Here is a 27,723-nt window from a genome sequence, read left to right on the forward strand (position 1 = left end):
TGCAGTGAGTTTGGTGACAATTGTTTTCATCTCATAGTTAGGAAATCATTCTAAAGCTCATATGAAGAATGGTTGTACTTAGAATAGCATCCTAATTGTATGAATATCAAGAATCAGCTGGTACTGATATAAACAATGATATCCTACATCATCTGGTACAACTGATAGGCATCCTACCGAAGTATTTGCCCTGTATATTGACCTGCTTTTATGCCAGTCAGCCATGCCTGATTGGTGAGGAATGTTGTCCTCTCAAGAGACCTGAGGTGACTTCTTTTAGAGTAAAGCAGAGAGTAATGCCTTTATTGGGCTAGAATGGACTGTTTCCTTCCTGAAAGTAAACAACCAAAATTGTTTGGATGAACTTAGAAAATTCTGATAGTAGCAAAATAAGTAGATTTTTGCTTATTTTCAGTTTTGTGTATTCTATTTCTGTGTCACTTGAGTTTTGTAAAAATTATCCAATTCCTTTAGCCAGCCAAAAACACAAAGTGTGTACTTTTCCACTTCTCTCTTTGCTCGTACTAATTTTGCAGAGTGTATTCTAGGTGAGTGGCTTTATTGGCTTGTGTAGTATGTGAGAAAATTGGAAAACACCATGTAGACATAGCAATTTCTGTTGTTCTAAATGAGTCTGTATTATATCTGAATGCTTGCAGAAAGTGTTAGCATTATGTCTGTCTTAAATGCAACACCTAGGGAAGAATGAGCCTAAAAAACTACAGGTAGTAAAGCAGAACTGTTTGAGACAGCAGGCAAGAAAGAGAAAGAGCAATTGAAAATTTCACTGTAATCCTGTATTTCTTAAATTCCCTTATGTTTGAAAATCAGTACTTTTAGTATTTAAGTGGAGACTTTATGCCAACAGTTTCTTCTGTGTGAATGTGTTGATGTGTTGGTAATGTTCTGATGAGCATGAAGGAATCAATAAATGCTTTTTTAAACAGAAATAAAAAACTTTCACTCTCTTCTGTTTTTGTTAGTAGCTTCATGCATCATACTGCGTTTTAAGATTCTGTAATAGAACATCTTCCAAAATTCAAACTCAAATTGCTATGGTGCTTTATGAAATTATACATGTATACATTTTGGAGATAAATGAGCTGTAATGCATTTTCTGGAAAAATTCTTAATTGTTACCTTTATTAAAATTTGATATTAAATCTTGTGTTACTTCTCAGAAAGGTCTCTTAAGCTTTCAGTAATGTTTGGGCTAATAAAATAAACTTACAGAATTTGACTTGTCCTTTTCAGTTTGCTTTATGTTATTTTTGCAAATGTAATATAAATCTAAATGCTAATTCTACAGACATTGCATATTTAAAGTCATGCTGAAGCTTTGTTGAAGTCAGACAATTCTTGTGCATACATAATAAAAACTAATACATTTGCACAATCAAGAGGAATTAATCAGCAGCATTTTAATTGTATGTGATCATTTTCTTTAAAGAGTTCTCAGAATACTAGTAAGTTTCACAGTGAAAATGATCTTGAAGATTGCTCTGTTCAAGTATCTGACACACTAGTATGAAGTATTTCATGGGGGAAAAAAAGGTATTTAAATAAAGCCTGTAAGGAATTAAATTGTCTCTTAAGGTCAAGTGATTATGGAGTATGTAAGAATCAAAACTAGCCCACAGTTACACTTTTTTGAAATTTGTTATTTCTCCTGCCAAAGCCTTAGTGTTTTGAGGGGTTTTTTAATATTGAAGCAGAATAAAAGTCGGTACTAAATAACACCAAGAATGAGAGGTGCTTTTGAAAGTGTCTTGTTTTACTTTTTCTTTTTTACTACCAGAAGATTGGATGAAGGAGATCAGATAATTTCTGATGAGACATTAATGGAATTATAAGAGCTTATGCAAAGTGATTTATTTCACAGGTTTTTTGCGAATCATGAGAATAATTGCTAACAAGTAATTACTCAGTTATATCAAGAATATCTTGGTTTTGGCCACTTGCACAACAACCCAGGTTTCTCAATCCAGCAACTCCTGTAGAAGTGCACCTTTGAGGAGCTGGTGCTAACCATGGTTCAGACCTCCTCATTGTCTTCTTTTGTGATAAGGAAACACAGGAGAGGAAAGAGTTCCAGCTAGGCTGTGCTTTTTAGTTCTTCCAGCCTCCCCTGGATGTACGAGCCTTTCTGGAAGAAGAATGTCCCCAACACAGATTTCGTGGCAGCTCTGCCATGTATCTTTACCATTTAGCTTGAGAACACCAGAGTTTCGGCTTTTTTTACCTCAGAGGCTCCTTCTGACTCCCAAGGAAGCAACACTTGTGCCCAGCTACCCAGGAATCTGAAAGTGTTCGCCTACTTCAGAAACAATTTTCATGTTGTAGTTTCTTTCATTACTGGAGGTCTGGAGACTTGAGAAGAAGAATAATTTGTAACTAGGTATCTAATTCACTTTAGCGATAAATCTCTTAAATTCTGCTCTGATATCCTAACAAACTGCCTACCAAAGTCATTGTACAAATGTTTGGGTTTTGTTGCACCCAAAAGGGTGAAAGTGTAGGAATGAATTATATTTAAGCTGAGGTACCTATTTGAAATGAAGACAGTTAGTAGAGAACTTTTTTTTGAGGAGCTTCTTGTACTAAAATTTCATAGCCTGCAAAATCAGACCGTCAAACGTGTGCAGGTCTTTGTAGCACCACCCCAAACACAAAAACAAATCCAGAAGTCCCATTCCCCTACATCTCTTAGAGTCAGGTTTCTTTAGTGTGAATTTTGAATAGCTGAGATTGAGACACTGTAAATAGGAACAAATAAAGTGAGAAATCTCAGGCTAGGCAAAACAAAACTGAAAAGTTGTCTCCCATTTTAAAATAAAGTAAAACCCTCCTATGCTGCATCTTTGGGCTATCTTCCTCATCTTCCACATGTACTTACTGAGTATCTCGGAAAGGACTTGGCTACATTATATAGATATTTTCTGCATTATTAATTTTTTTTTCATAAGCTGTTTATTTAAACAGGGCTCCAGTACTCTAGTATCAGGCAGCAAGGGATACTCTCACAGGAATCTAATGTTTTATGCAGGTCTGTTTCCTTTTTAATTCTGTAGTGTCATGATGTGTAAGAAACTGTTGTAACTGCAGTTATCTTCAGCTAAAACTCTCTTACATTATTGTATTACTCCTTCTTCCCTTTGAACTTGATCCCTTGTGTGTCCCCTGTGTCCCATTCCCTGCAGCGATCCCAGCTGGCTCTGGTGGAGATTGGTTTGCTGTGAATATCCTTACTACCAAAATGAGTACCAGAAGCTTCTCAGAAGCCGTGGCAACTGACCACTTGCTTTCACCAGGAATAGGGGCCTTATGTCTGAATACCTTGCCCTCAGGTAACTTTCCCTCTCCCACCTTTGTAGAGTAAATGTAAGAGGTGGTATGTATTTCTATAAATTTAGGAGTGAAGTGAGCTCTATAAAATGTTACTTGGGTTGCCACTCCTATTTCTTTTTGTAATTTAAAATGATGCAAAAAATAATTGTTTGTATGCAGATGTGTGTTTTGGATTTTTTGGGATTTTTGTAAGTCCTAAACTAAATTTGGGGTTGTGAACTAAATCAACAATCCCATTATAAATATAGCTTGATGTGTGTTTTCTAAATGCAATCTGGGTATTTCCCAATATCTTTAGGCTATATGACGTTTACTGTTTATTATTTGCATGTACTTAATTCCCTTTCATTACTTGTTGTCTGTTAGCTCTGTATTGACATATTTGAAGGATCAGTCAGCTCTTTAACTAGTTTACAGAAGAAAGTGACTGATTTTATGTCTTTTTTTTTAATTAAAAGAATTATTATAGTTAATATCAAAAGATCTTATTTTGTTGTGAGATCTGATCAACTAGTATTAAAAAAGATACCTGCTAATGTCATATAAATGAATGATGCTATTTCCAAAAAGAAGGTATTGTTATGCTTTTGCACTGTATCATTATTTCATGATTTTAAATTTCTGAAGTTATTTTTCATCAAATGGCTTTTTTTTTGCATTAGATACAGAATGTTGTATTTTAAGTGGTATTTAATAGTTATCAAGTATAAGCAAATTAAGGTGTTTTTTTTTGCTGCCTGCAATGGGGAAGTTGTATATACATTGCCACATATTGTTTGGTATATTCAGGATTTTCTATTATCTTGTATTCAATGTATCATTAAGGCATGACATGTATAATGATGTTTGAATAAATTTCTTTGGGTTTGATCACATTGGCCTTTTCTCTGCTTGATCTGAAAAGACTCATGGAATAGAAAAGCTTAATATTAGTCTGTGTGAGGGTTTATCATAAATGAAAGGTAAATTGCTTGAGCAGTGTTTTACTTGCAACATGATTATCATTTGTGCAGTGCAAGCTCCTCAGCATGCACAGTGCTTGGCTGTGTCTGCGCAGATCTGCTTCATGACACATAATTAGATAATAACCATTGATGACAGCAGCTGTCTCAGTTTCTGCCTCTACCCAAAAAGCAAGCAATACAGCTTTTCTAAATGAAAAGAAAAAAAAATTCCTATATGTGTTATTACAGAATTAAGTAGGGGAAGCATGATGTACTTGGTGGGGATGTCAGTATTTGAGAAAGTATGTAACAGGTCTTGAAGCAAGTAGAAGTGTGCTAAGATGTCTTTAGGAAGTCACCTGGAGTGGGAGTCTTTGCTGAAGTCCTTCTGTGTTGTGATGAAATGGAAGCAATTATTTGGAAAGTGTCAGCAAAACAGATGTATTATTCAGGGCTCCTGGTGGTGTGACACTGCTCCAGATGTGTTACACAAATACAGTTTGCTTGTTGAGCCGATTATTTAATTATTTCCCTGGAAAGGAAGATGAGTCCTTAGACTATAATAGGTCAAAAAGCGTGATAACTGTTAGGTGCTTGAGGTCCTATATAGTAGCCTGAAAAGTCCCGCCTGAAGTTGTAAGGTTGTAGGTGCTGTTTTGGATTTGTCCAGTGTGCTATAACTCGTGGCCAGCCCAAGAGCAGTAGGTCCAGGCTGGGTGTGTAAACAAGGAAATTCCCTGTCCTGCTCCAGAGGGTTGGCCGATGAGCACCTTCACAAAGTGCTTTGCAGCAGGTGATGCAGATCCTCTCCATGCTGGACATCCAACAGGCCATGGAGGGCTCTCCATCTTGCACTCAGACACCAAATACATGTCTGACAATTCTGCACATGTTCAAGGTGAGATTAAATAAAGCATGTAGGCACTTGTGTGGAGTGGCCACAATACCAACAGGTAAAGGAGTGATACCTTTCTTGTGTACAAATTGATGTTGGAGAGTGTAAGAGGGTGCCTCTTGGGTGTCACAGATAGTGAGGGGTATACTTGATTGAGCCAGTTACTTAAAATCAGCTATGGTTTGTGGTGTTACGCTGGATGAGAGGAACTCAATTGTAACAGTATACACTGTTGATCCCAATACTTCTTTTCCAGGGGGAAATTTGACAGAGTTAGTTCTATTCCTCTTCTATACTTGAAGTCTTAAAGTTTGAAGTGGTATAGTGAGCTGAATGGTGGTAGATCTCCTCCATTGTGTTACGTAGAGTCATGGGAAGGAAACATCTTCCTGAGAAACTCAGTTGAAAAAGACCATTTTTCTTGTTTCAGAAATGGTGTACTATTCCTTAGTGATCAAATAATATGGTTCAGCCAGGTGAAACAGTAAAAAAAACCAGTTATCTTCATGTTCCATTTCTGCTGTTCTATTATTGATCCAGTTGCCAGTGCTTAGTAGGTCACGCTTCCCTTTTTCAAAGCTTGTTGTTTAAGCAGTTTGAGTTCATAACAAGGAGATAAGCAAAACTTGCAGCACATACTGTGATTTAATAATTTGTCATGATTAGAGCATACATTTAGAGTCATATCACTGAGGAAATTTTATTTAAAAAGGGGAGAAGGCACATGGTAGACCTGGGGAAAGTGGTTGTATATTCAGGAGATGTGCAATACAGCTGAGAATCTGTCTCCAGATGTGATCCAGACTTCTCTTATTTCTCTACTAAATCCAGAGGTTGGAGTTTCTGTTGTCAAATTTGACAAGGCACCTGGTATTCACTCCAAACCTTTGGGGAGCATTGCTCTAAGCTTCATGTGGTTTGCGGCCTTCCGTATACAAACCATAAGCTTGTGGCTTCAGAAAAGTGTTTTCCCATCTTCTCTACCTGTTTTGGTTTTTTTTTTTTTTTTGTTTCTGTTTTCAACTTCTTGGCCATCTTCTCTGCCACCGTGGTAGAGCTCCAAGCTTGTTGTGTTACAAAAAAACCTTTAGAAAATAAATGTTTTAGGCAAGGAAATAAATGCATCTTTTATATAGGTGTTGAGTTATTTTAGAGGGAGAGAACTGAAAGAACTGTTGTGGTCCTGACAAAATACATGGAATGTAACTCCTCTTTAATTCTTAATACTGCACTGTTACTGTACAGTCTTTTATGCTTTTCACAAAACTCTTCGTCTGTACTTTGTAAATTGAGGTTGGACCATCTGTAACTGCATAGGAATATTTAGTGCATGTGTGTGTAGATGTACCCAAAGGAGCTATGTCAGGCAGCTTGTGATATTGACAAATTCATATTTCTGGATTCTTGCATTTAAACTGTAAATATTTTACAGCATTATTCTACTTATGAAATTCAATATTAAAGATGTATTGAAATCCATACTATCACATAGTAATTCAAACCTCAGATATGTTTTGAGAAAGAAAGTGTAGTTTGTAAAATTGAGACTCAATTGTGAAAACAAACATGCTAAGAATATCTTCTCACAGCTCACCCGTTGAAAGTTTCCTTCCATGACTTTTGACATGAAGGGTACAGTCTTAACAGGCAGAGATCCTCTTATGTCTGTCTCTTCTGAATGAAGCAGTACTTGGAGCGTTTTTCCTTTCACTGACTGCAGGAGAGGAAATAGATTCAAAGCAACACTCTTGGAAGAATTAAAAAAAAAAAAATACAGAAAAAGTGATGGTCCTTCTTGATTTCTTTTCCTGTCCTGCTCCCTGTTGAGAGGAACTGGCTTCTGTTTTGTTTATTTGAAGGATATTGAAAGTAACTCAAAAATGTTTCCATTCTCCTCCTTAATGGTATTTTGGTATCTTTCTTGCTCTGAAATTTGAAAACCTCTTTCTGTAGGTCCTGTGTGTTTCACTGTGATGTGTCTGCAGCTGTGACCCAGGATAATGATTAGATCTCTCTCCAGGGTGAGAGGCATTTCTGGTGTGGCTGAGTGACTGGGAACTCTGAGGGCAACTTCTTTCACAGAGCATGAGTCTCAGGAGACTTTTGTGTACCTGTGTGTGTGTAATGGCAGAATGGTTTTGCATTTGCTGTGTAAATGTGACTTTAAAATGACACCAGTTTGTAATTCTTATGTTGACCCTTATGTAGAAAGTCAAGAGTGAGAGGTAATACCAGGTGACTGAAAACACTCAATGGTTGCCTTTTATCTTCTAGGAATTTTGTACTACCTGAGTCAGATGAGACTTTGCAATGGTTTCTGAGATAGAAAGTTTTATATTTTGCAGTTACTGATAGGTTGTTTTTATGAGGAAGGTTATTTAGCTCTTCTCATTATTCTTTCTTGTTGAAAGCAAGAGAAAAGGGTAACCAGAAAACAAAATAATTCAAGTCCTTTATTCCCCTCATAATGTTTCCAAACAGACCATTTAGAAGTACATTAGTTGCCAAGGAAAATACATTTATCAATAGCCTTATTTCAATATATTTTTAGTACTGAAATTATGAAACTGTATTATTCACAGATTAAATCTCATTGCTTGTGGATAATTTATGACTGTAAGCAATACAGTAACAACTGCAGCACTTCTGTCATAAGAAATATGTCTAGTATTATTTGCAAATAGGTACTACTTGTATTTTATCAGGTTAGGTAAAAGCCCAACCATCAAAGCTAACCATCTGGGGAATGGAGTCGGGGAGTTGAACTCAAAAAATGCCTTCTCTGTTTCAAGCTGTATTTGGAAACTCTGAAAAGGAAAAGCTTCCCAGCCTTCTTCATCTTCTTCCACCATCTCCTCCAGTATCAGACCTAATGAGGACCTTGTAGTTTAGTTAGAAGTTGCTCTCTTGAATGGAAAGGAAATGCTGGAATCGCATCTCCTGGGGCATTGCTGCAGGGCGATATTCCATCATTGAGGACAGACTTTACTCTCTGCCTGGAGAATAGAAGCACCAGGAGATTTCAGTGGGAAAAGTCACAAAGCATACTGCCAACAGCAGTATTTTCTACTACTTAATCTTAGAAAACTATTCTCAATTCATGAGCAGAAACAATTTTTCATGGCAGACTGAAAGTGTGGTAAAGTTCTTAGTTTATGGTAGATACAATGCTACAGCTGTTGGTTTGAAGGTAGAGAACCCATGGGCTCTGTCATATTTTCTCACAAGGATGTGGAGTACCATTTGACACAGTCACACAGATTGTTTCGTTGTATCAGCAAATCCTTGTGCATTTGAAATACAAAGTAATTTATATGTACACTTTTAAATAGTGACACATTTACTATATGGATATCATTTTGGGCTTTCAAGTTTTCATCCAATATATACCTCATGCTGCTATGTGTGTGTATGTGTATTTTTAATTTGTCATTAAATTCTATGACTGAATCTAATTAATATTGTAAATAAAACTTTTTTATTGCAAGATTTTAACTATATATATACAAAGATACTGCTTACGACAGTAATTTTAGGGGGTTGGGAGTTTTTCTCCTTTAAAAAAATTAGAGAGTGAAACAGATTAAATTCTAATAAATAGTTCAATGGTATGAGTCAAGGATCATTTGTTATTCTGGGTGACACAAAAATCAGAAGATATCTCACAATATATTTTTGTTTATATATTTATAAATTGAGCTAATGAGATGAAAAAAATTAGAGACACAAATCAATTCTATCACAACATTTCTTTCCTGTGTGAAATTTATCAAAGATTTCTTAATCCCCAGACCATTGCTTTAAGTTAAATTGTCACTGATATGCAGGATAACTTTGATTGCTTTATATGTATTTACTTAAGCCGTGTTTGTTTTTAGGTTCACCAAAAATCTGTCACCTGACAAGATCAACCTGAGCACATTAAAGGGGGAAGGTCAGCTGACCAATTTAGAGTTGGATCAAGAGGTACTCCAGAACATGCTGGATCTTCCAACATGGCTGGCTATAAACAAGGTGTTTTGTAATAAGGCATCTATTAGGGTGAGTGTTTTATTGTTGCTGGAGTGGTAATTAACTGAATCTTTTTTATTTTCATTTTGTCTTTGTAAACTTTCAAGCAACTTTGTATTAATAGGCGATTGTGATAAGTGTTTGATAAAATTTTAAAGAACAACCAAGATTTTATTAGCAATAATTTCTTCCTTAGTTTTGTTTCTTATGTGATGACATAAAATATGTCTGGAAATAATGAAAATAAGAGTAATTATTTAATTTTTTTTTTATTTCTGAGTAGAATTCATTCCTGCATGTTTTGAAAATGTAGTAGAAGTAAAAGTTTATATTTGTCTGTGGTACTTAGTCTATCATAATTATTTATTTTTTTGTGTGTGTTCTCTCTTCACTCCTCTTCATTTATTGCTTTCCCTCTTGTTCTGTTCCTGTTTCCAAAAATACCTTTCAGAGTGCTTCTGATATCTGTAGCAAATGTGGGAAACACAGTAAATCTAGTAGATACTGGATTTTTGGTCATTCTGGCTGCTAATAATTGAAACAATGTATATCATCTGTACCACATTTATAAATGTGGGATTAAGAAATGAAGTATGGTTTGTTTTTTACTGAGGTTACAATTTGATCAAACATTAACAGCTCCTTAGTTTTTTGGTAGGGTTTATGTTTTTTGGTGTTCTTTCTTGGATTTTTTTTCCCCACTATGGGAGATTGTCCTGATTTTTCTAAATGTAGTGAACTTGATATTTTGTTGCAGGCATCCGATCTGTTGTAGGTCAACAAAGGAAATGTATATTTCCTTTCCTTTTAAAGGAAATAATGTGTAAGGCAGTGATGCTTTTTCTGATGCTTGACAACCCACTGTTAAAGAGACAGATTCTACTTTGTTCCTCTGTTTTTCTGCTCAGTGATAAGTAAATTTTGAAGTTCAAAGTTTTTAACACCTAGTGTGGGCATAAAGTTACTATATAGTATGTTCAGATGAGCTTAATATTTTGAAAGTACTATTATGCTGAGTTCAGAAGTTAGAAATATAATTTGTATGCCTAAAACACATTCTGTGTGATTTATTTTACTGTATTTTTAATATTTCATTTGCTTTAGAGTAGTGTTTTCTCTTGCAGATACCATGGACAAAATTGAAAACACATCCCATCTCTTTGGTGAGTTCTGAAATAAACTCTGAAATGTACTGTGTGTAGCAGAATCTATAACAAATATTTATATAGTTCTCTTGATGTGATTCTAGAAATAACTGAAACATTATCAGGCCTTTACTAAGTGTCCTCTGGGTAGCAGCCGATCAAGGCAAAATGCCTTAATGTTTTCCTTGGTAGGTTTATTTTCTTAATCTGTGGCTTCAGTGTAATCACTGTAGTGTTTGATTGTTAGCTCACTCCTGTCACCTTTTTAGTCATTGCATGTTAATTTCGGTTTACCTGAAGGGTAGTTTTTTGTCCAACCAACCCCTTTTACAAGTTCCTGCCTTTCTTTTGAAGCTGTCTTTTCTGGGACTTTTCAATTCTACGTCTGTAATTTACATAGTGATCTCAGCTATAGCAGGTTTGACACACATAGCATTTATAGGGTTTTTGTAACTGCCTAGGGTTCAGCCTGGATATAAATAAGGGGTAATATGTGTAAATAGGACTCAACAACAATTAGAAGTCACATTTGTTCTTGCATTTGTTTTCCTTTGTTCTTTATTTTTAAATAAACTAACAATTGTGGTAGCACCAGAAGTAATTTATTTGATGATGAGTAAACTTTCTTATTTGCCTTTGCTTAGGAGTGACTATTCCTTTAGCTGTCATGTTTCCCAGTCTTGCAGTGAATGTGCTTGTAATTCCTTAATTCTGAATCAGACTTGGGAAAGACATGTTGTTTTAAATTATTGATGCATTTGCTAGTGACCCAGTTGGAATGTATTTATGTCTGTACTGCTTCTTCCTGACACCCAGAACTTAAAGTCTGGTAATGCTGAGGTGGGATGATTCAACCTCTTGGCTGGGAGATGCAACTGCCAAATTAGGAAATGGGTTTAAGCTCTGCTATTCTTAAACATGACACACTTTGACCTGTGGTAGCAAGGAGCTGTTTGCTTTGCTCCTGTTGAACTTACATTAGCGTTCTTTGAGGCTAAGATAACTTTCAAAGTAACCTTTTTTACATAAAGGTGTCCTTGAACAAGTGCATTAAATATGTAACATAAGTTCACTATGCAATGTTAGATTGTACAACAGCCTTTTTGATTTCTAAAGGCAAGTGAATTCAGTGGCCCAAGTGCCAAACCTCAGCCCTTCATTACATCACTGAACTTCTGGTATTTTGGCAGGGACAGGGAGAGGGGATATTTTTGCTCCTGAGAGTTTAATTAAGTTGGAATAGCATCCTCTGTTAGCACAGCTTACTGGATAACTAGAACCCACTTGTCTAGCCAAAGGGACTTTCATTGAGCTGAGCTGCCCTTTGTGAGAATCAGTCTGTTGACATAGTGACACATACTGTTTGTTCATGACCCAGTTCTGGTTTTATATGATAAACAGGATAGTTTTGAGGAGTGATTTTGGACCCCAAGGATAATCTGCAGCAATTTTTACTCTATCCTAGTACAGAAGTTGCCAGTGAGAAAAGGCATAGATCTGCATCCAGGCATTCTTCATTACCTCTTTTTTTATACAGTGCAATCTCCTTGAATCTGTGTCCTACTGTTCTGTGCACTAGTCATGTAGTAAAGGGAGCTTTTAAAAAAGTGGTCAAGCATCCAAAACTGTTAGGATAACTAGGAGAAATCTTGGCTTCCCCCCACCATCTTCAAACTAAGGGATTGGGTTTTTCTTGGTTTTTTTTCTCTCTTGTTTTCAAGGCAAGATATCATTGAGACATGAGCTAAAAAAATTATTTTAAAATGTCCAAATCTACTGTTAGCAGCTATTGCTTCCCTTTAAGCATCAAAATACTTGATGCTTAAAGTGAAGTATAAATAAATCCAGACTAGACAGTTTATGAATTTGTTGGTTGTTGTCAGGCTTTCATGGATAAGACTAGCACGGAAAAATGTTGTGCAAGCAGATTATGACAACAAGCATGATTAACAAGATATCATAACAATCTAGTAGCTAAGGCAGGTTGAATCATGAAAAATCTAAAATTGAGGACAAAGGGGTTTTTGGACCTAAGAGCATAAATGGGGGAATTCAGAAGGGGTGGTAGAAAGTTATAATTAGACAGGGGAAAAAGTCTTAACTGCTGTGCTTTGAATCAGCTTGCATTAAGTATTTCATTAAAAGAACAGCCATATAGAAAGAAAATTCAGATAACTACACATTAAAGCATGTCCATTTTGAAATAAGATCTTTGAAAATGTATGTGTTGGATAAATAATATTCAGGGATTTCATGATACAATATTTGACTGGGGATGTGTGTTAGAACTCACAAAATGAAAAAAAAAAGTTAAAAAAAGATAATACTAGTGCATTACAAAAGTTTGTGTAAAAATTGACATGGTAGGAAATGGTTTATGTATATTTCAGAAAAGGTTCTCAAGTGACCTTTTTCATTTGGATTTTGGTTCTTTATATGTCATCTATTTACTTTGTTACCTCTGGGGTCTCCAATTTTTTTTGTTTTGTTTTGTTTTTCAAGTCCTTGGATAAAGTTGTAATGGAAATGAGCACATGTGAAGAGCCACGTGCCCCTAATGGACCCTCTCCTATAGCAACTGCATCCGGGCAGAGGTCAGTGATAGTACTGACATGTAATTGGTCAAAAAAGGTTTGGTATTGTATAAAACAGATTGACTGCAAGTTTTCAGAAGTATATAGGGTTGCAGCTTGCCATTCCCATCTCCTCCAAAATTTTATTTTATTTTATTGCTTGTATGTGAAGTAGTGTAGTGATAATGGAGCTATCCAGACCCAAGGCTGGAGAGAAGATGTGAACTAGATATAGAGCTTGCAAGGTACATTTCATAGGGGTGCAACTGCTATGTCAGATATTTACTGAGTTTAATTGATACTAAGTTTTTTAAAAAATGAATGATATCTTGCCTTCAGCCATTTTGGAAAATACATATAATGTTCATGTGGGTTTTAAAAATTTTTCTTTTTTATTTGTTTTGTCTGAAGAGTTTTAAGGGTTGTTTGTTAGTGCAGTATTTTAAAGTTCTATTTCCCTAATTGTTTCAGCTGATTCTTACTGAGAGATTTCATGTACACTGTATAGCCCAAAACTTAAGCAATTTGGTGGGACAACACAACATTACATCAGTGTATTTTGTCTCTCTACACCCCAATAATTTCCTTTACATGGACTCAGAACATTTTTCTGCGGTCACAGGGACCTATATACAGAGAAATAAACTTGATAATACAATATTTTTTCTTGTAGTAACATCTATGCAATGTGTAGAAGTAGTCCACAGGCTTCTGTGTCTCCTAAAGTACAGCTTGAAAACCACGGCCATAGAGATTTTGTGTAGAATGAAATTTGAAAAAGGAAAAGGAATGACAAACCACACAAGTTTTGTTTTTTTTAAACAAGCAGAAAATAACTCAAGAAAACAAAAGGACAGAATTTTTAATATGTTAAAATAATATTTAATAATAAATTTTTCGTACACAAATTTAAAACATTCAGAATGTATAAGATTTTTATTTTAAAATTATTTACAACAGCGTAATCTTTTTTAATACTGGAATGCATGTTTATTTGCTGTAGAAGTGTAACCACCGTTTAGGATGCCTTTCTTCATAGAATGAAATAATGCAAATACTTTATACTATTTTGAATATCTGAAAGTTATTATTTTTAATGGACAAAATAATTTGGCTTATAGACATAAATACGAACTGGACTGGAATTGTCAAGTAATTAATTTGACATGAATTACTCCTTATGTATGCATAAAAAAGAGTAAGCTTTCTGCATAATGCTGAAGACTGCTTTTTCTATGTATTTATAATAACATATAATACATACATCCATGTAATGTAACATCAAAGGATTGTATCACTGTTATACTTTGTGTAGATTGATCTCAGTCAAATATACGTTCTTTAATTATGTAGAGATGAGGATCACAGAGTGAAAATTATTGTAAACTACATCAAGTATATTGACCAAAAGTTGCTAACTGTAGAATACGTTAGTAACTTCATTTATTTTAACATCTGTTTCATAATTTATTTAATCTGTTTAATTTTGTGCCCTTTCACTCGGTTTATATTTAATATGTTGGCATTTCACTTTTTAGTGAATATGGCTTTGCTGAAAAAGTGGTAGAAGGCATTTCAGTTTCTGTGAACTCCATTATAATAAGGATTGGTGCAAAAGCCTTTAATGCTTCATTTGAACTTTCCCAGCTGAGAATATATAGTGTAAATGCAAACTGGGAACATGCTGACCTTAGATTTACCAGAATACAAGAAGCTCAACGTGGAGAGGTAAATAATACCTTTTACTAACTTTTTTCCCTTGTTTTTGTGGTAAAGGAGGAAGTTGAATTGCAACCTTTTGCAGGGTAGAGAACATACCATTACTGGGAATGGAGACATTCTGTGCTCAGTAATTTCAGTTGTCCTTTAGGAGCACAAATATGTAAAAATGGTGGATGTGAGTCAGATCAAATGGCCAACGTGGATGCTTAGGCAAGAATGAGGACTGAAGCAGGCAGGTGTATGGTTTCCCTCCTATGTTCTCCAAGTGAATGACTATTCTAAAATGCAAACTGAGCCAGACTTGAAGAGTACTGAAAGAACGAAGAATGGTATATTAAATATGGAAGGATAAGAAGTTGTGCTGGTTTTGTTGTTGTTGTTAGTAGTAGTAGTAATAATAATAATAACAACAGGAAATAATTTTTTAAAAATTTTAACTGGTTATTTGTTTGTTTGTGAGGGTTTGCCTGATAAAAAATTTTCCTCCTTTTTCTAAAGCAATTTTAAATTAAATTTAGTCACATTCTTCTGCAATTATTTTCTTGGAATACTTAAATCATATGTATATATAACAAAGTAATAGCAGTAAATTGTATATGTTTCTACTGTCTCAGAGAATAGCACGTGGAAGTGCTAGTTTGATGTACTCTGTTCATTTGCCTTCTCCCAGCTAACCAAAGTTAAATGTATACTGAGTGCAAGGTTGATTCTAAATATAGTATTCAAGGAGACTTGTTTGAGCATCATACATCTGGCCAGCTTACTCCAGAATTAAGGAGTCTGGTAGTTTATTGCTATGTAGGGAAAGAAACCCCAAGAGAATATCAGTTAAAAATACCACAAAAGTAAGAAGTTGAAAACTATTTTTCTGACAGTTTTCCTTTCCTACAGCTTATCTGTATGCTTATGCTCTCATGTTAATGAAGTCTGAATGGGAAGAATTAAAATTTGACTAGATGGAATTTTGTATTAGCAGATTTTTTGATTTTGTGGTTTTTAGGAACAATTTGATTCTGAGCAGTTGACCTGTACACAACAGAGCTTTCCTTGTGAGAGTGTTCTTTTTATTGCAATTAATACTAGAAACAAATTTCCAGATATTACAGTGAATGATTTGTTAGCAGCAAATTGCATGAAAAGGTGAAAAACCAAAACCAGTGCTGTACTTTGAAGATAACATGTGCTGAACCATATATTTAGAGCATAATCATTTAGCTTTGCACTGTAGCTACATTCTTAATATAATAAGGAATCTCCTTAGAATACTTTTAGAAGCTTTTGATCACACTGCATCTCCTGTATGAGGAGGATATGTACTCTGCTTTTCTGCAAAAAGTGTTTCAGGATGCTTTGCACTGCACTTTCCATCTTGCTCACTTGATGGAGTATACCTCCTTTCCAGACGCGCTGGGTATGTTTTACTTAAGTCTCTGTGTATGTTCTCAGGACATAAGGTTTTCAAATTGACAAGAGGAGAATGACACGTGAAGAAGAAGTCAGATACCAAAAAAATTCTTCTGTCTTGCTCTTTACTCATGGCTGATCCTTGTTTCTTTAGAGAGTAATCATAGAATCATGGAATCATTAAGGTTGGAAAAGACCTGCAAGATCATTGAGTCCAACTTTTCATCAAACGTCACCATGCCCACTAAACCATAGCACTAAGTGCTATGTCCAGTCATTTCTTGAAACTCTCCAGGGATGGTGGCTCTTAACACTTCCCTAGGCAGCCCTATCCAATGCTTAACCACCCTTCTAATGAATAAATTCTTTCTCATGTCCCTACCTTAACGTCCCCTGGTGCAGCTTGAGGCCATTTCCTCTTGTCCGGTTGCAAGTTTTGTCTCCTGCCTGGGAGAAGAGACCAACCCCCATCTTTGTGCAATCTCCCCTCAGGCAGTTGTAGAGAGCAGTAAAGTCACTTCTGAGCCTCCTTTTCTCCAGGCTAAACACACCTCTCTCCCTCAGATGCTCCTCATAAGACTTGTGCTCCAGACCCTTCACCTTGTCTGGACACACGCCAGCCACCTCCATGTCTGTGCTGAAGTGAGGAGCCCAGAACTGAGCAGTCACGCTGCCCCCAGCCTGTGGCACTGCCTGCGGTTGTTGTGACCCAAGTGCAGGACCTGACACCTGGCCTTTTTGAATATCATAAAATTACCTTTGGCCCATCAATCCAAACTGTCCAGATCCCTCTTCAGCGCCTTCCTACCCTCCAGCAGATCAACACTCTCCCAGCTTAGTGTTGTCTGTGAACTTACTGAGGGAACTTGATCCCATCATCCAAATCATGCAGGAAGGAATTTTAGGTAAACTAGAACTACTGTTTTTCCATACTGATGTCCTGTCCATTTGATGTTCTCCAGGATGTTCCTGTTGGACAGTCGCTGATTTTTTGGTATTTGATTTTCAGCATCCAGCTGTACTTGATGCTCTTGTGTCATTGTTATTCTAACATTTGCTTGCTGTGTCTTCTAGAAACCCATGTAGTAGATTCAGAGCTTGTGGCGTCCACATGGCATGAAATGTGCTCAATGTTTAACTTTCTCTTCTAATTGAAATAAAACACACCAAAAAAACCTCTCCTATCCTGTAGCTTTGCTTCCTTCCCTGCTCTTTCCTTATTTAACATTTTGAAACTAAACTACACAATCTTTTTTCCCTCTCTCAGAAGCAGCCTAGTATGCAATAGCTGTGACCTTTATTTTCTTCTGAATATTTTAAATACTTCTTGTTACCTCAGCCTGATTGGAAGTAGCTTAATATTTCTGTGACAAGCAGGGTGAGGGCTTCCTGACACCTTTAGGTGGAATAACAAATGAGTTGTATTTGTTCTGTCTGTATAGCTCCTGTGAGTTTTTGTGTACGTATGTACAGATGTATATATACACATGCACAGGGTTAAGTGCAAGTAACTGTCATATTGCATCAAGGTGTTTTTCTCTTTTTTTCTGTCTTTAAAGGTTTTGACTTTTAAAGAAATCAACTGGCAGATGATCAGAATAGAAGCTGATGCAATCCAGAGTTCTAAGCATGAAATAATGAGTGCTCCAGTTCGACTGATTACTAACCAATCAAAAATTAGGGTCACACTTAAAAGAAGGGTAAACTTGAAAAGTTTGAAGTCTTGTTTTATTTTTTAATTTGTAACTCATGCTCTTAATGCATACACGTACATAGTAACAGTTTTAAATTTAGGCCATATTGAATGTAGAATTCCCTCTATATATATATATAGGGAATAATAATAATAATAATAATAATAATAATAATAATAATTATTATTATTATTATTATTATTATTATTATTATTATTTAGTAATAATTATTATATTATATTATCTATATAATAATTAGAGTTTACCAGAAATACTACAGGCAGGTTTTGAAAATGAAGACCTTATATAGGTCCCATTAATAAAATGGTTTGATCTGCCTAGTTTTGTTTGTGATGATGCTCGTTGTTTTATCTCTCTAGATTCTGGTAATATTTACACTACTTACATTTAGAGAAATGTATATTTAGAGCAGTTTAATATCTGATGCATGCCAAATACATAGAGTGAAGCATAAATATACTCTGTCTTAGGTACTTCTTAGTTATGAAGAGGAATCAAATTTAAAATAAAAAATGTTTTTTCTTGCTTTTTGCAAGCTTTTCTTTACCCCACATATTTAATATAAGAAATATAAGTACTTAGTTCAACTTCTTTAATTTTTTATTTTACAGTTAAAAGACTGTAATGTTGTGGCATCCAAACTGGTTCTGATTCTGGATGATCTGCTGTGGGTTTTGACTGATTCCCAATTGAAAGCCATGGTGCAGTATGCCAAATCTCTTAGTGAAGCCATAGAGAAATCAGCAGAACAGAGGAAAAGCTTGGCTTCTGAAACAGCCCAGGTATGAGAATTGATTGTCTCACTGTATCATTATCAGGTGTTCTACAGCACAACACAGTGTGGTTAGTTGTGTTAATTTGTTTTAGAGAATGTTCAGTTACTCACTTTCATTCAGCTGTATATCTTAAATTATACTGGGAATTAGTCATGGTTTAAAATGGTCTTTATTTTGCAAGATTTTGTGTATTGATGTTAACTGCAGAAAATAAAAGTAGTTCTATTTTTAATTCAAGTACAGAGTGTTTAGACTTCTGTATTTACTTAACTCTTTATTGTCTGTTCAGTAAATTTGTTCTCCAAATATTTTAAGGTTATGAATTTAAATAATTAAGGCACATTAAAGTAACCTTAATGTGTGGGTAGGTACGCTTACTATAATAATTTAAAATGCCTGTTCGGCTTGTTCTCATGGTATTGAAAAATTAGCTTTTTTTAAGAGTTTACCTTCATGCAGCTCTTGTTGGAATATATAGTGAAAACCAATTCTACTTTAAATATATTTCTTCTGGCATATCTGTGCTGTTGATGCTGCATGTAAATCTTGGTGTTCTTCAGCACATAGTGCAGGCTAGACCAACTAGGCTTTGTGAGTGTGGAGGGGAGGCACCTCTTCTTGTCTGTGACGAAGCAGGACAAGTACACTTATAGAAGATAAGTGCTATAAAATAAAACACGATTGATTACTGAGTACAGTCAGTTGCAGAGAATCTCTTAGAGTAAAGCCAGTGTACTGTAACAGAGCGTTCAGTTCTTTTGCTGGCCCTGATGCCTTATGCTGTGATGTGAAGGTTTAGCAACAGCATGGTTACCTACTCCTGAGCAGGGAGGTTCTGGTTCTTCAGTGCCCTGTACTTGCATCTCACCTGTTCTCTGACATTGGCACTGACTCATGTTTGATGCTATAATGATGTAGCTTGAGGAACTAAATAAGAAGAAAGGAGCCCACTGTTGTGGTTTAGTTCCCTGAACAGCTTGCAACAAAAGTTAGAAAAATACCAGTGCTGTGAGTGACAGGGGTGTAAGGAAGTGTGAGGAATGGGGAGAATGGGGTGTGCCCTGGCAGTGCAGTACAGTGCACACATCTATTAACTCAGCTTTATTCTAAAAGAGTACACTTAAATCTCAGTAATGATCCAAGGGGGAATGCATATCATGCAGATTTTTCCTTGTTTCAAATGCCTGTTTTGTGTAAGGAGACAGATACTTATGCTTGAAAGAAACAATAAACATTATAAATTGATGTGATTGACTAAATATTTTTTCAGAGCTCTGCCCCTGCACCCAGCTCCCAGCAGGTGAAAGCGCACCAGACAACAGCAGCACCTGATCAAAATGATGCAATAGTAAAATTGTTTAATGATTTTGATGTTAAGGAAACGTCTTATCACTTAGTGATTTCCCACTTGGACCTACATATATGTGATGATATCCATTCTAAAGAAAGAGGTACTTTTTTTTTTTTTTTTTTTTAAGTTGCATGTCTATGAATCATAATCATCTTCAGGGTACACATTTTGAGGAATACAATAATGAGAAAAAAATAATACAATAAAGTCAAGAGACTTTAGTTTAGAGGAATAGTTAGAATAGTCTCCAGTGTCTATGGACTCATGTAAAGCTATTTAGGTGGCTCTGTTAGGACAGCATCTCATTAAAAAATGTAATTATTTTAGAATAAGTGCAAAACTTAAGAGTGCTAGTAGCTTCTGTGCTTTTTCTGTCTTCTAGGAACTTATTCTATCAGTCTGATTGTTACCACTGGGTTTTTTTCTTTTATAAGTTAACTGGGTTATGAAGAGTGCAGTGGCAACATTTTTGTGGCTTGAAGGGGTTGCTATACAATCTGTTAATTTAATACTCTTGCAAATGCAAACTAATAAAAGAGCAGTCCTCTTAGTGTTACTAATTTAGACAATTTGATATGGTCTGCATCACATGGAAAGAATGGAACAAGTGTCCTGTGACCTTAAAATTTTGTGTGTAAATCTTGTACTGCTTCTTTTTAACAAAAGCCTATTACATGTAGTCACATTTAGAATCAGAAAAAAAAGAAGACAAATAAGGGCATTTTTCATGCCTTTCAAAAGTGATCATAGGAAGTGAGATATTACTGTATATCTAGTCACTGAAAATTTTATAGAAACATACAAGGTCTGCTGAAGAAGAATATGAAAAACGTAGGGTTTAACAAAAATGCATTTCATTGGTTGGGGAAGACACTTTCAGAACAGCAGAGCATAAGGTTCACTGGCTGGAGATGTAGTTCCTTACATGCAATGTATCTATGGTGGTTGGAATTTATGACTCCTAGTGAGATCTTTTTATTCGTCCTTTATTTTTGGCCATGGAGTTTAAATTCAACAGTGGAAAAAGTCAGAAGAGAAGATTCTCAGAAGACCCCTTCACTGCAATATTTGTCAAATAAAATTATATTATGTAGTATTCTTGAAAGTAAATGTTGGCTTCAAAGACTGATCATAATCATATATTCAGTGTAAAAAGTTATGTTTCAGAAAAACTGCAGTAATGTGTTTTCAAGATGTTGTCTTTTTAGTAGCATTGAAAACAGCACGCAATTTGTAAGTAATGACTGAGTACAGAATTCTGCAAGCTGATCTTTAGAAACCAGTGAAGACTATCTGAATTAAAATTTTGAGGGAAGATAATGAAGTTGTAAAGAGAGACAGTAAAGGGAAGAAAGTAGGTGTTAGGTGTTTAAAGGATTACAGCAGCATGAGAACCAACATGCTAAATGCAATGTCTACAGGGCCAAGCATTGTTTTGTTTTACAGACCCAAACAGACGTGTTACAGGAGGGGCCATGCAGCTTTCCTTCAGCTATTTAACAGTGGACTATTATCCATTTCACAAAGCAGGTATGAAAGCAAGCATTTTATCAATTACCTGTGACTATCTTGTTTGAAAGCTAAAAAAATTTCTGTGTACATGTATTCAGCTTGGATAATCATGCTCAAACCATTTGAAATGCACCTTTTTACTTCCTTCTATATGTAAAAACAAACAACAAAACAACAATCTGGGAACCAATTTAATTTCTGTGAATGAGCTGTTTTAGTCCAAATGCTTTTCACTGTTTTGTTTGGTCAACAAAACAATGTTTACACATTTCTGACATGAAGAGAATTTTGTGTTGACAGAGGAAGGCAGTATTGCATATTGAGAATTCAATAATTGGATAGTAGCATGAATCAATCTGTTAGATTTTTTCATGTATAGAAAACTATCATTTTATGTCTATTTCCAGCCAGTGTTTTGCTTTTTACATTATTTTGCTGAACAAGAATCTCAGTGTGTAGAGGTTCAATTGGGTAGCCTTTTGTTAAGAAATGTTACTAAAAAATGTTAGCAATTTCCAAAGTGTTTCTTACAAATAAAACATTTCTCATTAATAATTTCTAGTAGAAATCTAAAAAATTTAAAAGAAGATACATTACAAAGCATGTGACATCAAAACAGTGTGTGATCATCTTCCAAATCAGATGGTCTGGAGCAGAAATCCGCAACATCATCATTCATGTTAGTCTGTCCTCTACTTCCAACCTGTAAACACTCAGTTGACTGGTGATCCATCCCAATGCTGAGCTCCATCTGTTCCCACTGGTCTTGCCCTGCATGCCCTCTTGTGCTCCCCAAAATCCTGTGTTCATCCCCTGCAGCGTTTCAGTTGTGTGTGCTCTCGCCACGTGTCTGTGATCCTAATGAGATCACAGCCATGCAACTGCATACAGGGGTGTGGTTGCCTTGTTCCCACACGATGCTGCATGTGTTCATGTACTTCAGAGAGGCAGTTGCCCAAACTGGCTTCCCAGAAGGCGTGTTAGAGCTTTCCCTATGGTGTTGCTAACAAAGTCCCAGAGGTCCTTCAGAGTCTGTCTGCATGTGCTTGGAGTAAGCCCATGCTGCTAGCCCTGTTTTAGAGAATCCCACTATCATGGCCTTAAGTCTAATGCATCTTTGTCCTTTTGTTCCCTTTCTGTTTTTTCTCCTGTTCCTTTATCTTCTTCTTTAGCTATAAAAATGATAATAACTGTCAAAGATAACTGTGAAGAAGGGTGGGGAAAAATGTCATCACTTGTAATAGGTGCTAGCCTAAAAGTTTATTTAATGCTGCAATATTTGCATTTAGACTTAAAATCACTTTTTTTTTCCAAAATAATTTTCCTATTTTAATAGCAAACATATTTGCTTATCCCCAGTATAAATATCCAAAAACTCATTAAGTCCCAAATAAAGTAAATTTTCACATGGTAGTATTTAAAGAGTGATGTACCAACTGATAGAAGTTATTTGTTATTGCATCCTTATTATTGAACAGGTTAGTAGAATGTCTTTACAGGGACTGCTTGAAGATATCACTTCTTTCAGAGGTTTGAGTGCTTGGCCAACAGAAACATGTTAGAGTTGAAAGTAGGAACAAAAGAATTTCCAGTGGGATTGATTTTTAAGGCTGTGTGTGCTGCAGCACTTCTTGAACTTACCTTGTTGTTTGTGTGCCATAAAGGTGCTAGAGAACCAAGACAAAAAGAATACATTTCTGGAAAGGGACCAGGAACTTCTTAGGACACAGTTCTGGCAGGAAAGATAAGCTTGGAAAAAGTGAGCATGAGAACATCATTCTGTTACTTGCTCTCACTTTTTTTTTTCAATTGAACATTTTTTTGCATGTTCTCACATATGACATTAATGTGTCGTAAGATTTCTCTGAACTGAAAATACTCAATGATGTTTTGAGTGTTAGTGGCGTTTTAAGGCAGCTGGCAATGCTATATTCTGAGTGATTTCGTGAAGTGCTGAGACTTGGTTTATGGAATATAACTTCTGTTTTAACGTCTGGTATGACTGCTCTTGTTCTATAATTACAGCATGCAATGAGCTTATAGTTTGAAGAATACTTGTGAAGTAGTGGAAACTTGTTATCCTGTTAAAAGCAAAATGTCAAATGAGCTAATATTTTCCCCATTTCTCTTATTTGCAGGAGACAGCTGTGATCACTGGATGCATTATAGTGATGCCACTAAAACCAGAAGTGGATGGGCCAAAGAATTATTAAATGAATTCAAAAGCAATGTTGAATTGCTTAAGCAGGCTGTGAAGGATCAGGTCATAGATTCTCCTCCCAAATCACCACCTGCTGTATCTCCTCAGAACCTACAAACAGGTATTTTGTTTACATCACTAATTCTCTACTTCCATGAAATATTAAAACTATGAAAAAAAGACTTCTTTTTAATGATTCCATCACTATTCTTTCTTACAGGCAAGGAACAGATACTGAAAGGAGCATCTAGGGCTTCCTCTGTATCTTCCCAACAACCAAAGGGCAAACTGATGTCTAGTCCTATTGTGGTTAGACTTGCAGATTTCGATATATATCAGGTACATTTCTTTAAGTTAGTAAAACTGGGGCAACTTCACCCTTGCCTGTTGTGTAACTGTTGTAACTGTGGTTTTTAAGGGACAGTATGAAGCCCATTGAAATTAATGAGACTTTCCATTCATTATTGGAGTAGACCTTTATGGACCTGCTTTTGCTTTGTTGAAATTGTGATCCTATTACAATTATGTGTTGGATCTAAGTTCTGTTGTTCTCCAAATTATGAATTTGGAATTCAAATTTAATCTTTTCATTGTACTATCTTCTGTGCCCAATATTTTAATATGTATTTTTTTATTTTGTGCTTTTCTTATTGTTATATTTTTCAAAGTACATTAAAAACTGTTAAGAGGTTTTATTAAGTTTTAAAATCTTTTTCCAGCCACTCCTTCTCCAGTGATATTTTGAGCAGGCACTTACCATTTCCATCCCCCTCCCCTTTGTTAGAATGAGTAGTTTTAGTTGCTGGTTGTGGTCCAGATTCACTGTTCTGAGGCAAGTGAAGTAGAGGAGTAGGTCTCCATTAGGCAGAATGGTAGTGATATGGAAGGATCGACTCTAAGTTTCAGGTCCTAACAAAAATGTTTAGTGGGTGTCATTGTGATTTCTGCTTGCTCTTTTTCCAGTACTTTTCTGCCATATCGCTTCTGGTGTTGTGGGATATTGCAGATTGTTGCTAGGAGTATTAATCTGGATCTGAAGTGGTTTTATACTATTGTTTTGTACTGTTCATGTTTCCATTTGCCTTCTGCTCTTGTCTCCTCCTTTCAACACAAACACATTTTCAGTTTTTAAATTGTCATTATTTCTATACAATTTCCTAAAAGCTATTTTTCTAAATAGATAATTTTACTTGAATTTTTGTGTCTGTTAATGCAGATATGTTTGTCTCTTGAAAACAGCTACATAAAGTGAAGCAGGCTTATGAAGGTCATGTATTCATTATTTTCAGAGACATTCTAGTAGTGTCATCATATATTCAATATTAATACATTGGGTAATTTCAAACAAGCAGTTTGACCTACTAACTGTTGAATGGAAAAGTTTTGTTTTGGCAATATACTTTTTAAAATGGGTCACGTTCAGTGAAATTTAAGGTCAAATATATATCAAATGTTGATTTCATAATTTACATTGTAAGGAAACAGAAATGGAGATTACACTTCCATAGCATCTTGAGTCTCCTGTGAAGCAGACCTTCAGGCATATCCAAGCACACACATCTCTGCCAGGTACAAGCTTGCTTCACACAGAGTTTGAAAGTTGGCCTGTGTACTAGAATTTGTTCTTATGACAATACAAGAACTACCTAATGTGTGTAATAAATCTATCTAGCTTATCTATCCCTTATCTAGAACAGACTGTATGGAGATACACTCCATCCAAGCATAAATGCTTAAACAGGAGCTGTAGTATTTGCAATAAAAAATCAGATCATTGTAGGCTTCTGCTGAACACCTTTGAAAGTGACCTGCTGCCTCTTGCCTCCTACGAAAGAAGGGGATCTGGTACCTTTAAGACAGTTTTCTTCTGAAGTTCTTCTATGCAAGTAATTTCTGCTTCAAGGCACTAAAATGTTTGTCACTGTTTGTCAGCACTTTGTGTTGTGTTGTTTGGGGGCCTACACCCAAGAGCAGTGGAATTTTACCTTACTAGGGATAGTACCATGCAACTAGAAATGCTTAATCATTCATAAAAATGTAATGTGTTAATGAAATAATCTTTTATCATTTACAGGTTTCAACAGCAGACCAGTGTCGTTCTTCCCCTAAAGCTCTGATCTCTTGCAATAAAAAGTCACTTTATCTTCCACCAGAAATGCCAGCTATTCATATTGAATTCACTGAATATTACTACCCAGATGGAAAGGACTTTCCTAGTAAGACTTTTTTTTTTCTTTTTTTTTTTTTACTGATGTTTAAATTTTGTGTATTACTTTCACCATTGTGAAGCTTAAAGCTTGGAATTAGGTAATGGCTTTCTAAAATGGATAGAGCACAAGACTGCTCCATTTCCACAGTGCTTGCTCCTGGCAAACTCCTATTAATACTGTTTTTTATAAACATGGTTGTTCAGTCTGAAATCACTTGCAGCATTTTTACTGGCACATGAATTATTCATTCTCCAACATCCACATATTGTTTCTGCAATTTCACTGTCTGACTACATAAAAGAACTCAAACTATTGCAACAATACCTAAAATGCAATGAAGAGCTGCTGGAGTATTTGTAGGAATGTGTTCTATGGCTGGCCTTGTTTTATATACAGAAATGTTAGTGGATTTCTTGGGGATGAAACTTGAGGACAGCAAATTCCGTGGTCTTCCCTTTCCCCTGTAATTAGAATATTCTCCCCATTTCTTCAGATTTAATTCTATTCTTAGTTTTTTTTTACACTCAAAAATTCAGTTACTTTCTTGGAGTGAGGGAAAGAAGCACGACTTCAGGTATCCCCCAACAATTAATTCTCCCTTGAGACTGAAGGACTGGGTTTCTGTTTTTTCTCTGATGAAAAGTACTGGTGAAAATGTAAGTTTGCAATAGTTTAAAAACTATTGCATAAACCCATAAACAACCCAACCCATAAACATTTTACTTATTCTCATGGTTTCGTTTTCTTTTCTCTTTTAGTTCCATGTCCAAATTTGTATGGGCAGCTGAATGCTTTACAATTCACTCTGGATCAGAGAAGTATTCTTTGGCTAAACCAGTTTGTGTTGGATTTGAAACAGAGTCTTACTCAGTTCATGGCCATGTACAAGTTAAATGACAATTCAAAATCAGATGAACATGTTGATGTGAGAGTTGATGGACTAATGTTAAAGGTATGCTGTCATTGAGGAAGGGTTTTGTGGTTCCTTGGAAGACTATTTCTTTTATTCTCTTACAAATACCTAAATGAATGAAAAAACACTTCTCAAAGTAACTCTGCAGAATATGGTTGGTCAAAGACAGACATCTTGTTTCCTGTACTCCTTCATCTGTGTCCTGGTATTTTGGTTTGGGTGTTTTGGTTTTGTATTGAAGACCTGAGGGAAATACTGACAAATTATTTCCCTGTCAGCAAAATTGACATAGCAGACCTAAAAAGAAATGGAGCACTAAAGTAAAAAAATGAGTGAAAAATTAATATTTGTACTCTATATTAATGCAAGGGCCCTCCCTTGTTCCTATGGTTGTTTTATATGAAAGCTCTTTTGTCTTGTTGGTGAATGCCCTAGAGTAAAGAAAGTAGTTCATCTGAAGGTTTATTTCCTTGTCCAAAACCCATTCTCACCATTTTCTGTTTCATGCTGGCTGTTGCTGTAATTCAGGTACATGAGTTCTCTGTACGCTTATTCCCGAGGAGTAATGCTTGTTAATGCAGCTGAACATCAAATTTTTGCTTCCCTTGTCTTCTCCTCCTTTGTGAAAAAAGGATTATTGAGCAGATAAATTTCTCACCCATCCCCTGTTTGCATTGTGCATTTCATTGTATGGTTTCCAAGGTTCAGAGGTGAACAAAATGAGTCTTTTCAGTGGTGCCCACAGAAGAGGTTTCAAGAGTTCTAAAAAGTCAGCATATGGAGAGATGGTTACCTTTCTAAGCTCTTGTTAAATTCTTAATGGAACTTTACATGGACATAGTTTGTACTGAATAGAAACAGTTATTAAGAGCAAACAATTGGAAATCTGCAAATATAGATTGCTCTGATATTGAATTAATAGATGTGAATAGCCTACTAATCTATGTGAGGATAAAAGTATTCTTACATCCCTCAAACCTTGATTCATCTTAATTATGTTATCC

At 35.6% G+C, this 27,723-nt stretch overlaps 1 protein-coding gene across 3 annotated transcripts in view; it reads left to right on the plus strand.

Moving 5' to 3' along the window:
• BLTP3B (bridge-like lipid transfer protein family member 3B) overlaps positions 1 to 27,723 on the plus strand; it is a 47,765-nt gene that overhangs the window by 4,136 nt on the left and 15,906 nt on the right. For 2 of the 3 annotated variants that reach the window (XM_068191637.1, XM_068191635.1), the window contains exons 2-13: positions 9,066 to 9,228; positions 10,323 to 10,361; positions 12,846 to 12,937; positions 14,455 to 14,644; positions 17,602 to 17,742; positions 18,369 to 18,539; positions 19,804 to 19,984; positions 21,331 to 21,414; positions 23,535 to 23,717; positions 23,817 to 23,935; positions 25,671 to 25,812; positions 26,565 to 26,758. In XM_068191637.1, coding sequence (XP_068047738.1) covers positions 9,066 to 9,228; positions 10,323 to 10,361; positions 12,846 to 12,937; positions 14,455 to 14,644; positions 17,602 to 17,742; positions 18,369 to 18,539; positions 19,804 to 19,984; positions 21,331 to 21,414; positions 23,535 to 23,717; positions 23,817 to 23,935; positions 25,671 to 25,812; positions 26,565 to 26,758 — 1,699 coding nt within the window. Of the gene's footprint in view, positions 1 to 3,200; positions 3,348 to 9,065; positions 9,229 to 10,322; positions 10,362 to 12,845; positions 12,938 to 14,454; positions 14,645 to 17,601; positions 17,743 to 18,368; positions 18,540 to 19,803; positions 19,985 to 21,330; positions 21,415 to 23,534; positions 23,718 to 23,816; positions 23,936 to 25,670; positions 25,813 to 26,564; positions 26,759 to 27,723 lie in introns of all 3 variants that reach the window. The other variant, XM_068191636.1, reaches the window with a different exon arrangement.

This window comes from Anomalospiza imberbis, chromosome 5, assembly GCF_031753505.1.
Source record: "Anomalospiza imberbis isolate Cuckoo-Finch-1a 21T00152 chromosome 5, ASM3175350v1, whole genome shotgun sequence".
In the NCBI taxonomy this organism is placed as follows: Eukaryota; Metazoa; Chordata; class Aves; order Passeriformes; family Viduidae; genus Anomalospiza; species Anomalospiza imberbis.